This window comes from Polypterus senegalus, chromosome 3 (genome assembly GCF_016835505.1).
Source record: "Polypterus senegalus isolate Bchr_013 chromosome 3, ASM1683550v1, whole genome shotgun sequence".
Classification (NCBI taxonomy): domain Eukaryota; kingdom Metazoa; phylum Chordata; class Cladistia; order Polypteriformes; family Polypteridae; genus Polypterus; species Polypterus senegalus.
In genome coordinates, this window is record NC_053156.1 from 12,145,138 (window position 1) to 12,162,003 (window position 16,866).

General features: G+C 45.0%; 1 protein-coding gene across 1 annotated transcript in view; it reads left to right on the top strand.

Annotated features, from left to right (window-relative positions):
- The window catches only part of LOC120524838 (phosphatidylinositol 5-phosphate 4-kinase type-2 gamma-like), a 52,825-nt gene that overhangs the window by 9,026 nt on the left and 26,933 nt on the right, over window positions 1-16,866 (top strand). Inside the window, exon 5 of the mRNA XM_039746619.1 lies at window positions 598-744. Within this exon, the coding sequence (XP_039602553.1) occupies window positions 598-744 (147 nt within the window). The remainder of the gene's footprint in view (window positions 1-597; window positions 745-16,866) is intronic.

Below are 16,866 nucleotides of genomic sequence, written 5' to 3' on the forward strand. Positions count from 1 at the left end.
GTGTCCACCTAGAAATGCTGTGCCGTTCTATTGTGGTGCCTCTTTTTCCATTCTGGTTGATTGGTGTCGAGAGAAAGTGAAGTCCACGCCTTTGTAACCCCTCATTCATCCCACGAAAGCGAAGGAACTGGGAGAGGAGCCTGCAGCGTTTTGTTTTCGATGGCCGTTTTAACGTGAAACCAAATCGCATCCGTCACATTTGTGTTGTTCAAGAGCGGCGTTGTGAATGTGAGACCTGGATTGTGCAGATGGTAAGGCCTCGTACAGAACCACACACAGGTCTGAGTACACAACCTGTTTGAATCTTCATCATCAATGTATAGAGCACCACTGTTCTCTATGAACACTAGGACCCTCATAAAATTTATGAGCCTTTTGTGTCCCCTACTTGTGTGTTCACCAGGGTCTCTTACAGCATCGGAGGAGAAGGTTGGTATGAAACGTTATAGGAGGCCTGAAACGCAACAACCTCGCCCTCCTTAAATGGAGAAGGAGCTTGCTGACCACAGACGCATACAGAAATGTTTTTTTGATCTACTCGCGTTTCCTCATGGCCGCCAAACCCCACTTTGATTGTGTTCTTCCTCTCCACTACAGCACATCGTCAAATGTCACGGCAGCACCTTGCTGCCCCAGTTCCTGGGTATGTACCGTGTGACCGTGGACAGCGAGGACACCTACATGCTGGTCATGAGGAACATGTTTAGTCATCGGCTTACGGTGCACCGAAAGTATGATCTCAAGGTAAGACCCCTTCAACGTGTACCCCTCATGGTCTGTAAGGGTATGTTGCTTCCTCACTTTCCCAAATGTCTGACTGCTGCTTTTAATGGACGGGTGGTGGTGCCAGCTTGGTGCTGGTAGAGGAAGCCAGGACAGGTGACTAGAGGGGACTGTAGAGCCATGGCACTCAAACGCCACCCCAGGTTTCTGTTTTGACCAACGTTATTATATAGTGCCTTTCACACCTATTTATTATCTATTATATAGTGCCTTTCACACCTATTTATTAATTATCTATTATATAGTGCCTTTCACACCTATTTATTATCTATTATATAGTGCCTTTCACACCTATTATCTATTATATAGTGCCTTTCACATCTATCTATGACTCATCTGCCCATTATATAGTGCCCTTCACATCTATCTATGAACCTCCTGTAAAATAAAAAGCCAAATTTCCCCCAGGGTACACACAGCTCTGTCTCCCTGTTCTGTTTTGACCAACATTGTGTTTTTATTTGGACGTCTATCCTAATTAAAGAGTTATGTCCCCGGTTTCTTTGCTTTGTCGTCCATGTTTGTGTGGTTTGCAGTCCTCTCCCTGTAGACCACCGGTGGTGATTTGTTCAAACGTTTTTTGTTTTTTGGTGACCACATCTGCTCTTTATTCCACCCTGGGCAGTGCCTGCTAGCTTTCTATAAAGGGGGTGATCAGAAGTTTATGGTTTTGCAATGTTGTTAATGGCGTAGCATTGCCACGCAGTGCAGCCGTAGTTTTGGGATCATTTTGCCATCCTGGTGCTGTATGAACGTTTGAATCATTTGCTGTCTGTGAACATCAGGGCAATAGTGCTGTGTCGTGTCGTGTCTCTCAGCAGCCCACTGAAGTGTGTTTCTGGGTGGGTGTTTGCTTCTTTAGAAAATTATAGCAATGTAACTAAAATGAAAACAAAAAATAAGCTGGCAATAATCAATCATAAAAGAACAAAACTGGGACCACAGAGGTTCAATGTTAGAAAAGTCAGAGCCGTGTCGTACTCGGCCACAATGCGAATGACAACTTCTGCTCTCTTGATCTTTTAAAAGATGTGGTGGGGTTATAGAGATGGGACCTCCAGGACTGGAATGGAAATGTCACTGGTCTTTCCAAGGATCGTCTTCCTTTCTGTAGGGCAAACGGCAGAAGGAGTCGATGATCTGTGCCTTCCTCCCAATCCACCGCCATTATTCTTTCTTCATTAGAGCGCTGAAGATGCTCCCTAAACGCGCGGGTCTGACGCCGAACACTCTGGACGAGAATGGGCCATTCGGCTCAACAAAGCTCACCAGTCCTCTCCACTTCATTCTTCTGAAATAACTTCAAGTCGACTTTTGAAAGGTCCCTAAGTCCTCCTCTCTACCACACTACTTGGTCACTTCTTAAAAAGTGTCTTATCATTCTTTTTGTGAAGGAAAAACGTCCGTGTGTGTCATTCACCCTTCACAAGTTTGTATCCCGGTGTTCTTGATGACCTCATTTTAAAGTCACCGTCTGATCCGCTGCACTGATTCTCTTCATCATTTTAAACACGTCAGTCAGGTCTCCTCTTCCTCACTGTGAAGGTTCAGCTCTTTTAATCTTCATAACTCACCCCCTGTAGCCCCTCAATCAGCCTTGTCGCTCTTCTCTGGACTTTCTCCAGTACTGTTGTGTCTTTATGGAGTCATAAACGGACCCCAGGACTCCAGATGAGGCCTCACCAGTGTGTTAAACTCCCTTGACTTGTTGTCCACACATCAAGGCGCTATATAACCTGAGACACGGTTAGCCGCCTTAATGGCTTCTGAACACAGTCTGCCAGTCGATAACTTAAGAGTCCACCACGACTCCTAAATCCTCATAAGGTGGACTTTTGATTTCCTGACCCCCATTATGTATTCACACCTCAAATTTTTACTTCCTACATGTAATTCTTTACATTTACTGACATTAAATTTCTCTGTGATGATTCAATGGATTCTCCGTTATCGGTCCACCCAGCTTGGAATCATCTGCCAACTTAACCAGCTTGTTCTTTATTTTCCTATCCAAATCGTTTATATGTATTAAAAACTAGCTGTGTATGCCTGGGCGCCTAGAAACCTTGGATTCTGGCGCGATTAAACAGTCAGTCCTTCGCATCGGTTTTGTATTACTGGCTCCTCGGAGGTTTCGTTTTGCCGATGTGATCTCCTCACTTGTGTATTGGTGGCGGTGGTGGTTTCACTTTGGCGACAGTCGTTTTCTTTGAGCTTCATGCTGTAACCTCGCACTTCCAGGCCAGACACTCACACAGACACACACACACACACACGTGTTTATATAGAGCAGTGCTTCCCAAACTCGGTCCTGGGAACCCCCTGTGGCTGCAGGTTTTTGTTCCAACCAGATTCCTAATCAGGGACAACACCTGATCACACCGATCTCATTTAATTAGCTCTTTTGTTCGATATTCAGAAAAGCGCAGCAGCATGATTTTTGCATTTATAAGACATTTAGAAATATTTCTGCTTTTGCTGTTGATTTAAATGCTTCACTCTCTTGTGCTGATTTCCTTCTATTTTGCCCTTTCTATGTGCCGTTTTTCCCCTTCATTGTATCTTAATAATGACAGTTTAATACGAGCAGATCAGACACGCTGGCAAACACTGAATAATCGAAGGCTGCAAGTACTTTAGCATCAGACCCACTAATTAGTAAATAATGGATTAATTAAACAATTAGAACACCTAGAAAAGTAGAATGAAAACACTGTTAAAAAAGAAAAAAAAATACATTATTCCTATATAACTGCTTGGGACATTTTTTAATATATATATTTTTTTTAGTTTTCTAATTTCTGTATTGTTCCGTAAACACAGAACTTGGTAAGTGTCAGTTCACTTAATTAGCCCAGCAGTTCAATTAAAAACAGAAGGTGGTTGGAACCAAAACCTGCAGCCACCGAGGGTCCCCAGGACCGAGTTTGGGAAACACTGATGTGGAAGATAGCAGCGTCGCCCCAGCACTGCCCCCTGCTGGTCACCACTCTTAACGTCACCCAATTCTGATGAGGTTCCACACCCCGTCACCCTCTGCTTCCTGTATCTGAGCCGATTCTGCACCCACACCCTGAACTGCCACTTCTGTTAGTTTGATGCCCACCCTCTCATGTGGCACCTCATCAAATGCTCTCTGAAAGTCCTGATCAATAACCTCATCGTCTCCTTTTGTTTCCTCTTCATAGAATTCCAGCCTGTCAGTAAAACACGACCTCCCTCTTCTGACCCCACTAAACTGACTGTTCGTAATAACTTCTGTCCTTGCCAGGTGTTGCTCAATCTTATTCTTAATAATTCCTTCCATTAATTTTCCTGTGATGTTTCATGTTAAGATTACTGGCCTCTAGTTGTTCTGATCTGCCCGGCCACCCTTTTTTTATATAATGGGATGATATTTGCCATTTTCCAGTCCTTCAGAATCTCTCCAGTGCGCAGTGACTTTCCAAAATACATGTCAAGGGTTTCCATCTGCACTCGCTAACCTCCTTGAACACTCTGTGATAAATCTGATCTGTTCCAGGACATCTGTTTGATTTCAGCCTGTTTAATCCACACAGCTCTTCTCTCTCTCTACCGTTTCCAAATCCCTCAGTACCTCCTTAGTAGTCCCTGTTACCACTCTGAGGTTATCCACTTCCTCACATAGGAAAAAGTTAGTGAGGTGTAGCGGGACTCCCACCATAGCTGGTGTTCATTACGATGTTTCAGTAACTAATCCTGTCAGTCAGCGCCGCCTTATTGCGTGTAGCAACTTTCTCAGCAAGCAGCACAACGAGACGTGTCGTCAAACAAATCCTAACTGGAGTTACAGACTTGATGAGTGAAAAGGGGAAAGTAGCATCGCCGTGTCGCAGTAATTGTAATTGTATTGAATTTAAAGAAGGAGCGTCTGCGTTTTATTTAGAGTTCCCATTCCCAGATTATGGATTAAGCTCTTAACGGCAGCCGCGTGAAAGTGCAGTTCACCAACCGCTTGGCTGCGTATCAGGTTAAGGCTGAACATCCATAGTGTCATTCATAACTGGAGTCACAAAGTCGCTTTGGTATTTATAATCTTCTTTCATGTTTTTGCTGCGGTTAACGGTCTTATTCCAAAACTGTGACTCTAGTAAGGTGTCGAGGCTCCTGACTCTCCTGTGCACACCTTGGTCTTTGTTTGGATGTGACGATGAGCTGGAAAAGGAAAAAAAAAAAAAAACCAAAGCAAACATCTGAACTTCCATTAGCAGACGCAGCAGCAGCTGTGTTTGTAGGATACGATGACAGGGAATCAGTCGGCCCCGGGGGAGTTGATACCAGGGGGGTGAGATTCCCAGTAGCGCACCTTTATTTAGCTACGCACACTGTAACCAGAGAGATCTATAAAAACGAAACGCGTCCTTCAGGTGCTTCTGCCTGTTATTTAAGCCCTCTGTCATCAAGGAGGACCTTTTCAGTTACAATTGTCACCTCATTCAGAGCGGAAAAGCAATGGCAGCAATAAACGGTGACATCAAATAACTGGGGATTATTTATCACAGGGCAACCGGGGCTTAAAACGGGTGTAGGTGGTCGTGCCATTTGGTACAAGGGTAGGACCTTGTGAATAGTGTGACCACTAGGAGGCACTAAAAGGACAATGTGTGGGGACAAAAATGCTCCTCAGTTTGAAATAACAATTCGGAGAGCGGCAGCACTGCTGCCTTGTAGTAAGGACACCAGGGTTTGCATCCCGGGTTCTTCCTGTGTGGAGTCTGCATGCTCTCCCTATGTCTGTTTGGATTTTCTATGGGTGCTCCAGTTTCTTCCCACAGTCCAAAGACCATGCAAGTGTGGTGAATTGGCGATACTAATTGGGCCCTAGTGTGTGTGTGCGCCCTGCTGTAGACTGGCACCCTACCCAGGGTTTCTTCCTGATAGCTGGGATAGGCTCCAGCACCCCCTGTTCAGGGCTTAGAAAGTGACTGACAATTCAGAATTGATTAAAGTGCACACTGCAGGCTTTCAGTTAAGGGGACTTGTGTACATCTCGGTCACAGAGCACTGCATGAATATGACCTAAAACATCATCAGATTTTCACTCAAGTCCTAAAAGTAGATAAAGAAAAAACCAGTTAAACAAATGAGACAAAAATATTATACTTGGTCAATTTATTTATAAAGGAAAATGATCGAATATTACATATTTGTGAGTGGCAAAAGTATGTGAACCTTTGCTTTCAGTATCTGCTGTGACCCCCCAATAACTACAACTAAACGTTTCCGTAACTTCTGCTCATTCCTGCACACCGGCTTGGAGGAATTTTTGCCCATTCCTCCGTACAGAACAGCTTCAACTCTGGGATGTTGGTGGGTTTCCTCACATGAACTGCTCTCTTCAGGTCCTTCCACAACATTTCCATTTGATTAAGGTTTGGACTTTGACTTGGCCATTCCTAAACATTCACTTTATTCTTCTTGAACCATTCTTTGGTAGAACGACTTGTGTGCTTAGGGTCGTTGTCTTGCTGCATGACCCACCTTCTCTTGAGATTCAGTTCATGGACAGATGGCCTGACATTTTCCTTTAGAATTCTCTGATATCATTCAGAATTCATTGTTCCATCATTGAAGGCAAGCCGTCCTGGCCCAGATGTAGCAGAACAGGCCCAAACCATGATACTACCACCACCATGTTTCACAGATGGGATGAGGTTCTTATGCTGGAATGCAGTGTTTTCCTTTCTCCAAACATAACGCTTTTCATTTAAACCAAAAGTTCTATTTTGGTCTCATCCGTCCACAAAACATTCTTCCAATAGCCTTCTGGTTTGTCCACGTGATCTTTAGCAAACTGCAGACGAGCAGCAATGTGTTTTTGGAGAGCAGTGGCTTTCTCCTTGCAACCCTGCCATGCACACCATTGTTGTTCAGTGTTCTCCTGATGGTGGACTCATGAACATGAACATTAGCCAATGTGAGAGAGGCCTTCAGTTGCTTAGAAGTTACCCTGAGGTCCTTTGTGACCTCGACGACTATTACACGTGTGCCTTGCTCTTGGAGTGATCTTTGTTGGTCGACCACTCCTGGGGAGGGTAACAATGGTCTTGAATTTCCTCCATTTGTACACAATCTGTCTGACTGTGGATTGGTGGAGTCCAAACTCTTTAGAGATGGTTTTGTAACCTTTTCCAGCCTAATGAGCATCAACAACTCTTGTGAGGTCCTCAGAAATCTCCTTTGTTCGTGCCATGATACACTTCCACAAACATGTGTTGTGAAGAGCAGACTTTGATAGATCCTGTTCTTTAAATAACACAGGGTGCCCACTCACACCTGACTGGCATCCCATTGATTGAAAACACCTGACACCTCACCTTCAAACTAACTGATCATCTGTGAGGTTCACATACGTCTGCCACTCACAAATATGTAATATTCGATCATTTTCCTCAATAAATAAATGACCAAGTATAATATTTTTGTCTTATTTGTTTAACTGGTTTCTCTTTATCTACTTTTAGGACTTTAGTGAAGATCTGATGATGTTTTAGGTCTTATTTATGCAGAAATCTAGAAAATTCTAAAGGGTTCACAAACTTTCAAGCACAACTGTAGTTGTTTAGTTCATTGCATGCAATGACTGCTTGAAGTCTGTGACTTACAGACATCACCAGGTGCTGAGGGTCTTCTCTGCCAAGCCTCTAACGCAACCATCCTCAGCTCCTGCTTGTTGTTGGGCGCTTATCCCCTTAAGTTTTCTCTTCAGCATATGCAAGGCCTACTCATTTGGATTGAAGTCGGGTGACTGGCATGGCTATTCCAGAATGGCCCATTGTTTTAGCTTTGATAAACTCCTCCTGTGTGGCCTCAGCAGTCTGTTTGGCTCCTTATCTAGTGGTAGGATGAAGTGTTGCCCAATGAGATTGGAGGCTTATACTGGAACTTGAGCAGATCAGATGTTTCCACACACCTCTTGCTGCCGTCTGCCGTTCCATCATCAGTGAAGAGAAGTGTGCCAGGAACTGTGGTGGCCATACGTGCCAAAGCCATAACACCCCCCAGCAGCACCATGTTTAACAGATGAGGAGGTCACACCTTGCTCTCATTATCACTCTGATGAGGTTCATATCTGTGTTTCTTTTGTTCACAAGACCCTTTCCCAGAAGTTCTTTTTCACAAACTGTGACCTGACCATCTTTGCAGTGTGGCCTCTGTGTTTCTGTTCATGAAGTCTTCTGCTGATAGTCGTCTCTGACACGCATCTGATTCGAAGACTGCCAGACAGGTTATTTTCAAGGTGTTTTTCTCTCTCCTCTTGTCCATTGTAAAAGAGGGACAAGGACAAGATAAAGATTTGGGGGGGATCCACCCCATATGCTGAAAGACTGCAGCAAGAAAAAACTTTCAACAAGTAGTCATCAAAGACGGAGACTGGGATGGTCAGGTTATACAGCTGGAGGACAGGAAGAGGCGGGTTCTCGGGTGGAAATGACATCTGTAGGAGGGTGTGTTCTAGTGCCGGAAGTGGGCGGGGTTCTATGCGGGTTTTCTTTCTGGTGCTCTGTGGAAGAGGGAGGACAAGGCATTGGTGCAATTAGTCCCCTTTGACTCTGCCTGTTATTCTCCCCTAAGCCCTTAGACTGCGTCCCATGCGCACGTGCGTGACGCCAGTTTTATACTTTCTGTCTCTCGGCATGCGCCTTTACTCCTCCTCGTGCGTCTCACACTCGCACTTCCTCGTTTGTCGTGTCGCCAAATCTGAAGTGACCAATCGCAGCAAGGCCAAATTGACTAATCCCATTGCTCTGCATAGAGTGGGACACACAGTGACAAGTTAGTGTTTTATTCTGTGGCAGATTCCAAGACCGATGTTCTTGATGCCACTTGATGGTGACGCTAGGGTTCTGACCAGTTGTGCCAGTCAAGACACTAAAACGATTTTTCTCAGTCCCACAGTAACTTTGCACTTTTCCGCTTGGCAGCATCACGTTGTTTCCAGTGCTGGCTCCACTACTTCGGTTTACAATAGAAACAGTTGTCTTGTGATGTCTTTATTTCTTCCTTTGGGGGATATCCCCAAATCTGGCAAGTGTTTACACCAGGGGTGTCCAACAAATTGTAGAGGGAGAAGTGCTGTGGAGGTTAAACAGGCTGAAATATAACAAATCACCAGGACCCGATGATGATAAAAGTGTTATTATTGTTCTTGTGCTTTTCTCACTACTCAAAGGCGTTTTATGTAGCGGGTTGGGAGCCACTTCATCCACCACTAATGTGTAGCACCCACCTGGATGAAGTGATGGCAGCCATTTTTTTTTTTGTGCCTGCTGGCCACACCAATGCCTCTTACAGCAGGAACCCAAGCTTCTTCGTAGGTCAAGGGGGTCAAAATCCGGCCCTGGTGGGCTGCAGTGGCTGCAGGTTTTCATTCTAACCATCTTCTTAATTAGTGAGCCATTTGTGCTGATGATTAACTTCTTTTTGCCTGCGTTTTTAATTGATGTGACTCGGACCCCTTAGTTGTTTCTTTTTCCTTAATGAGCAGCCAAAGATTAATGAGACACAAAGCAAGCCGCCACATGACCAGCTAACCTGGAAATGCGTAAAGAAAGGTGAAGGTCTCGGTCATGTTGGTCTGCTCAGGTCACCCAAAACATCTTCGAAAAAACAGAAGGCAGAAGGAGAGCAGCGACAAGTCATGATATTCAATAACGACTTTAATGAACGGCAAGCGTCAGCTTCTCATTAAGAAACTGGGTGGAGTGAAATTGGCTGGAGTTTGACGCTTGTCCATTGGCTCTTTTCACATCTCATTTCTGATTGGCTGCCATTTAATGAAGGAGCGAATCCATTCAGAGGAATGTTAAAATCGGTGAGAATGAATACCTGCAGCCACAGCCGCCCACCAGGACTGGAGTTGGACACCCTGTGACGATGCAGGTTCTACTGTATGCTCCCATCTTCCTTTTGGGAGCTCTTGAACCCGACATGGTTGATAATGTCACCAGATGAGCTGGAAAGGGAGGACACAACGAAGCAAGGGGATGGTGCAAAAGTGAAAAACGGCAAAACCAAAAACTCCAACCCGAGTGTCGGCCTAACACTCCCGACGGGCTCTGTCTAGCGAGCCTGCCTTTACTCACTCACTCGCTCGCCGGCTTCCAGCTTCCTGCCGCCTTCTTCTCCCTTAACCTCCATTCATGTTCCCCTTTCAGGTTCTGTTCTCCCCCTCAGCCCTCGCGCCCCTACTATATATAATGAGGACGTGGCTCGGGTGTGGTGATTAGCAGCTCCCGGCTTCAGTTACGGATGCAGACGACTTGTCACCTGTGCTCATAAGTGAGGAAACGGCCACCTCGCGTCACGTCCAACAGCCGCTCCGGCCACACTACCATGCCCTCTCTATAAGCCGCGAGTGCAGCGATTATCTGTTTAAAAAAAAAACTGCCTTTTTCTTCTGAGCCGTGGACCCGCTTTACCACACGAATCCCCCCGCTTTACACCTTTTGAGCGAGCCACGAGGTACCTGGAGTCTCTGAACTTGAGCCTTGGGGGGGTTTTCCCCTCTGTGCTCCCATGCTGGACACTACAAGGAGGTAGCGTGAAGTGTGACGATAGTAAGATGTGAAGTGACACAGCTGACACTGCGAGGTAAAGTAGAGGTAATGCCCCGTCCTCGAGTGGAGAGGATGCCGTAAATTACAAGAAGGCCCAACACTGGAGGGTGTGAGGTAGGGTATATTGTAGGTTTATACGGTGGTCTGCAGCCGAGCTCAGTACTGTCCCGGAATTGGACTGTAAGAACATAAATCTGACAGATGAGTGGAGGCCGTTCAGTCCACCAGGTTAGTTTAGCTAGAATGGTCTCAGCAATCGCCTCCTGGTTTTCCCCCTTTAAAGGTTCTCAAGGTTTCTGCTTTAACTACATGACTTAGTACAGGGCGAGTCAAAATTAGGGTAACACTAATGCAGTGGTTCCTAACCTATTTTTTTGGCCATGCCCCACCTAGGCCTCTCTAAAATCATGATGTCCCCCACTGTAACACATACCTTTATTCTTATTATTACCTACCAGTAACGGCGTATAGTTTTCATCCTCTTTCTTTCTCTGTTTATCATTCGTTTGCTCGGAGGTCGATGCGCTTGCTGCTTCCTGAGCAGATCTTCTTTTCTTCACCCTAGCGGCCCGCTGCTTCTCTTCTTTCGTCGGCATCTTTTCGCATTAAAACTGAAGTCCGTGTTTGTGTTGCAATTACTTAGTACGTTTTCTTTAATTTTTCACTTAAGCTGGCACTTAAGTCCTCAATCAGCCTCAAGAATGATTAGCGAAGGTGGTAGGGAATGAGAACGGCGCCCATACGCATGTGCCGCACGGCTGCGCGCTGCTGAGAGTTGATTCTACAATAAAATAAAAAGAGTAATAAAAATCATCAGCCCGAAAGCAGATCGTAGACGTCCCGTTGTATATGTGTGCCAAATTTCAAGTCAACAGGTGAACCGGTTTTCCGAGCTACAAGTGATGTAAAATCCTGGACAGACAAATGAACAGCCACGGTAGCGTATTATAGAAGAAGATTTAAAAAGCGAACTCCTGCTCACGTGGAGGAAGCCCATAATGTCATTCATTCGGTCTAAACAAGCTTCCAAAGAACATGGAAACAAAAGAGGGAAAGGATAGTTGAAGTACTGACAAAGAAATTGTTAAAAAAAAAAAATATATAAAAATACAGTACTGAAAACGTATGAGACATATTCATAAATCTAAAATAACTTTAATGACAGCTGTTTCTGTAATATTTTGATCATTTTATATTTTTGTTATATTATGCCGAATATCGGCAGAGTTTCTTTTTCTGTCCTCCCTGGCCATCGGACCTTACTTTTATTCTATGTTAATTAGTGTTGTCTTATTTTAATTCTTACTTTGTCTTTTTTTTTTTTCCTCTTTCTTCATCATGTAAAGCACTTTGAGCTTCATTATTTGTATGAAAATGTGCGACAGAAATAAATGTTGTTGTATTAAAGTGATGGGGAAAAAGTTAATTAGCAGTGAAAACTGGTCACTGATTAGGAAAAGGGTTAGAATGAAAACCTGCAGCCACTGCGGCCCTCCAGGAGTGGAGTTTGACACCCCTGCCCTAGTCTCCCTCCCAGGATTTTTTTTTTTATAATAGAGAGATAAGTGTTTCTGTAAAAAAATCTATGATTTTTAACCGTGAATTTATGTTTTTCATTTTCTTCTTCTTCTTTCGGCTGCTCCCGTTAGGTGTTGCCACAGCAGATCATCTTCTTCAATATCTCTCTGTCCTCGTCATCTTGCTCTGTCACCCCCATCACCTGCATGTCCTCTCTCACCACATCCATAAACCTTCTCTTAGGTCTTCCTCTTCTCCTCTTCCCTCACAGCTCAATCCTTAACATCCTTCTCCCAATATACCCCTCATCTCTCCTCTTCATGTCCCAACCAACACAATCTCACCTCTCTGACTTTGTCTCCCAACCTGAGCTGACCCTCTAATGTCCTCATTTCTAATCCTGTCCATCCTCGTCACACCCAATGCAAATCATAGCATCTTTAACTCTGCCTCCTCCAGCTCTGCCTTCTGTGCCACCGTCTCAAGCTCATATCACATAGCTGGTCTCACTACTGTCCTGTAGACCTTCACTGTCACTCTCGCTGATACCCGTCTGTCACAAATCACTCCTGACACTCTTCTACACCCACTCCATTCTGCCTGCACTCTCTTCTTCACTTCTCTTCCTCAATCCCTGTTACTCTGTACTGTTGATCCCAAGTATCTCATCCACCTTCACCAACTCTACTCCTTGCATCCTCACCATTCCATTGACCTCCCTCTCGTTTACACACATGTATTCTGTCTTGGTGGTCCTACTAACCTTCATTCCTATCCTCTTTAAAGCATATCTCCACCTCTCCAGGGTCTCCTCAACCTGCAGATCACAATGACATCAACAAACATCACAGTCCACGGGGACTCCTGTCTAATCTCGTCTGTCACCCTGTCCATCACCATTGCAAATAAGAAAGGGCTCCGAGCCGATCCCTGATGTAATCCCACCTCCATCACTCCCACTGCAGACCTCACCACTGTCACACTTCCCTCGTACATATCCTGTGCAACTCTTACGTACTTCTCTGCCACTCCCGACTTCCTCATACAATACCACAGCTCCTCTTAGTCACCCTGTCATCTGCTTTCTTCAGGTCCACAAAGACTCAATGCAACTCCTTCTGACCTTCTCTCTACTTCCCCATCAACACCGTCAGGGCAAACATCGCATCTGTGGTGTTCCATTCTTGGCATGAAACCATCCTGCTGCTCACTGATCATCACCTCATTTCTTTAACCGTCCCCCCATGTGGGGCATGCTCCCCACGTTGCGAATCACCGCACTAATGGATTCTTTTTATCTCAAGCGCACCTTTCCAGGTCGCGGTGGACCATTGCCATGGCCTCCAAACTCCCCTGTGATTTCTGGTTAAGGTGTACGGTGAATACAGCAGGAACATTCGTGATCTCAATGACGGGGAGAACAAAATATGGACCGTGGTGTCATCTGTTCCCCGCGAAATGGGTGTCCGGTCTTTTAAATGGTATCGTCGCTCGTTGGTTTTCGCGTGTTAAACAAGATGGCAATCAGGTTGAGACATCCCTGTAAATCATCTTGCGCATAAGAAGTTCGTTTTGTGAATAAATTGTTTCCGTCGTTCAAATGTTAACATAATTTTGACTCGCCCTGTAGTTTTGTTTTAAACTCTTTGTGTAAAGTGCTGCTTCCTGACCCGAGCTCTTTCCCCTTAAACTCCACCAACGTCCTCGAGTGTGCGATTCACCGTTTTAGTCAAAAGAGTTTGTCTGAATCTGCTCTGAGGAATTTTAAAGACCTGGATGTGTGGGGTCTGTGCGCACGTCCTCTGCTTGAGGCTACACGGGTTTAACTCTCTGAGCCTGTCGGAGTGATGAGACCCCAATACTGAGAGATGGCAATCAAGGGGGTCTACGTTGGGCTACTAATTAGAATCCCGTATTCCTTTGTTTTCTCTTCTTCTCTCACCGACCTACACAGTCCCATACGGACCCCCTTTTTACAGGGCTGTTTTGAGGTGTGGTGGTTGTTCACTTCTGCTATTCTTGGATGATTTTTGTATTTTCTAATTGAGGTCAAATTACAGAATTTTATCACCAAAAAAACAGATGTTAAAATTTTTTTTTTTAAAAATGGACTGCTTATAAGAGAATAACGACAACACGACGAGCCCGGGAGACCCTGAAAAACATAAAAAGCGCAGTTCTCAAAGTGGCGTACTCTCGGGAGCCCCTTAAACATCCGTAAGCTCTGGCAGAGCCGGCGAGCTAAATGTGCATGTGCTGAGCGTTGCGTAACGGGGCCTTGGAGGAGTGAGAAAGTTGGCGTCGGAAGATCTCTGCAGTCTGGCAGGTTGCTACGGAGGGGGAAAAAGTCGTGATGACTGGTGGTACACGGGGTGCGGAAGAGATCTGTAGTCACAGCTGACGGCTCCAAGGACAAATCGACAGCACCGAGGCTGGTGTCCGTTACGTTGCAGTCCCGCAGGCCTTGCGCATTGACTTGGGCACAGTTGTTTTATGTGGTAAGCACTTTGTTCTTATTTTTTTAGACTTTGACCATTGCTACAAGTGCCTCACCCATTGCACAATTCTGGTCTCTTCCACTACTGGCACACCTGACCTGATTCTGGCAATATAACCACACATCAGGTTCTTGACAGAGAGAATGTCACATGCAGGACTGTAAGCACAGAATATCACATGTGTAGACCCCAATCGCTCAAGCATTTTCCATCCATCCATTATCCAACCTGCTATATCCTAACTGCAGGGTCGCGGGGGGGTCGGTCTGCTGGAGCCAATCCCAGCCAACACAGGGCGCAAGGCAGGAAACAAACCCTGGGCAGGGTGCCAGCCCACCGCAAGGAAATAAAGTCCAAACAAAAGGGTAAAATCAAGACGGTGGTTTGCATTAGGATTTGTCAGGTTCTCAAAACTCAGGAACGCAGGCTTTACCTCCAGGAGTAGGCCTCAAAGCTTCAGTGAGGCCTGCTGTCAAAAATGAGCCTCACCCCCAAACTCGGGCTCTGTTGGGCTGAATGGCCTGTTCTTGTCCAAATCGTTCAGGTGGAATTCCACATTTCAGGAGTCGACAACATCAACTGCCAGTCAGTGTTCAGAAACCATTAGGAAGGCAAACAGAATGTCACAAAGCTGATAGAGAAGAATCGACAGACTCAAGGCTGCCGTTAAAGCAAAAGGTGGGCCAACCAAATGGCACTGGCATTGGGGGCTGATCCTTTTATTCATCTCAGTAGGTCTTATTTTTGATTTTTTTTTTTTGTAATTTTTCTGAACTGCAGCTGTGATTTCTTTCACTTGGATGTTAGAGGTGGCATTGAGTAAGTAAAGCTGGAAGAAATATCAGTTTGTGTGTTCATTTAAGGGTGTAAAATATAAAATGGGAATATTTCGAAGGGGGGATTCTTTTCAATATGAAAAATGCATAATGCCCTTCAAACAACTAATGACATGTTGGTCTGTTCTGCCTTGCAGTGATATTAATGATACTCTAGCAGTTTAGACACATGGAATGGGAATGTTGAATAAAATGGTTTGTTCCATATATGAAAATGATGTGTAGGCAGAAGGCACAAAAGAGGAACAATGTGGAATTGTTTTTTTTTTTATTTGTCTGTTGCATCAATTCTGCTCGTCTCAAATTATTCTGTTCTAGAAACTTATCATAAAACCATAAGCACTATTGGGACATACACTCACCTAAAGGATTATTAGGACCACCATACTAATACGGTGTTTGACCCCCTTTCGCCTTCAGAACTGCCTTCATTCTACGTGCCATTGATTCAACAAGGTGCTGAAAGCATTCTTTACAAATGTTGGCCCATATTGATAGGATAGCATCTTGCAGTTGATGGAGATTTGTGTGATGCACATCCAGGGCCACGAAGCTCCCGTTCCACCACATCCCAAAGACGCTCTACTGGGTTGAGATCTGGTGACTGTGGGGGCCATTTTAGTACAGTGAACTCATTGTCATGTTCAAGACACCAATTTGAAATGATTCGAGCTTTGTGACATGGTGCATTATCCTGCTGGAAGTAGCCATCAGAGGATGGGTACATGGTGGTCATGAAGGGATGGACATGGTCAGAAACAATGCTCAGGTAGCCCGTGGCATTTAAACGATGCCCAATTGGCACTAAGGGGCCTAAAGTGTGCCAAGAAAACATCCCCCACACCATTACACCACCACCACCAGCCTGCACAGTGGTAACAAGGCATGATGGATCCATGTTCTCGTTCTGTTTACGCCAAATTCTGACTCCACCATTTGAATGTCTCAACAGAAATCGAGACTCATCAGACCAGGCAACATTTTTCCAGTCTTCAACTGTCCAATTTTGGTGAGCTCGTGCAAATTGTAGCCTCTTTTTCCTATTTGTAGTGGAGATGAGTGGTACCCGGTGGGGTCTTCTGCTGTTGTAGCCCATCCGCCTCAAGGTTGTGCGTGTTGTGGCTTCACAAATGCTTTGCTGCATACCTCGGTTTTAACGAGTGGTTATTTCAGTCAAAGTTGCTCTTCTATCAGCTTGAATCAGTCGGCCCATTCATTCTCCTCTGACCTCTAGCATCAACAAGGCATTTTCGCCCACAGGACTGCCGCATACTGGATGTTTTTTCCTTTTCACACCATTCTTTGTAAACCCTAGAAATGGTTGTGCGTGAAAATCCCAGTAACTGAGCAGATTGTGAAATACTCAGAGCGGCACCAACAACCATGCCACGCTCAGAATTGCTTAAATCACCTTTCTTTGCCATTCTGACATTCAGTTTGGAGTTCAGGAGATTGTCTTGACCAGGACCACACCCCTAAATGCATTGAAGCAACTGCGATTGGTTGATTAGATAATTGCATTCATGAGAAATTGAACAGGTCTTCCTAATAATCCTTTGGGTGAGTGTAGGATTCTTCCAATCATGTAAGATAAGTCTAACTCTCCTATTCTAAGTCAGTGGGTAACTGATGTTATATACCAGGGGTGTT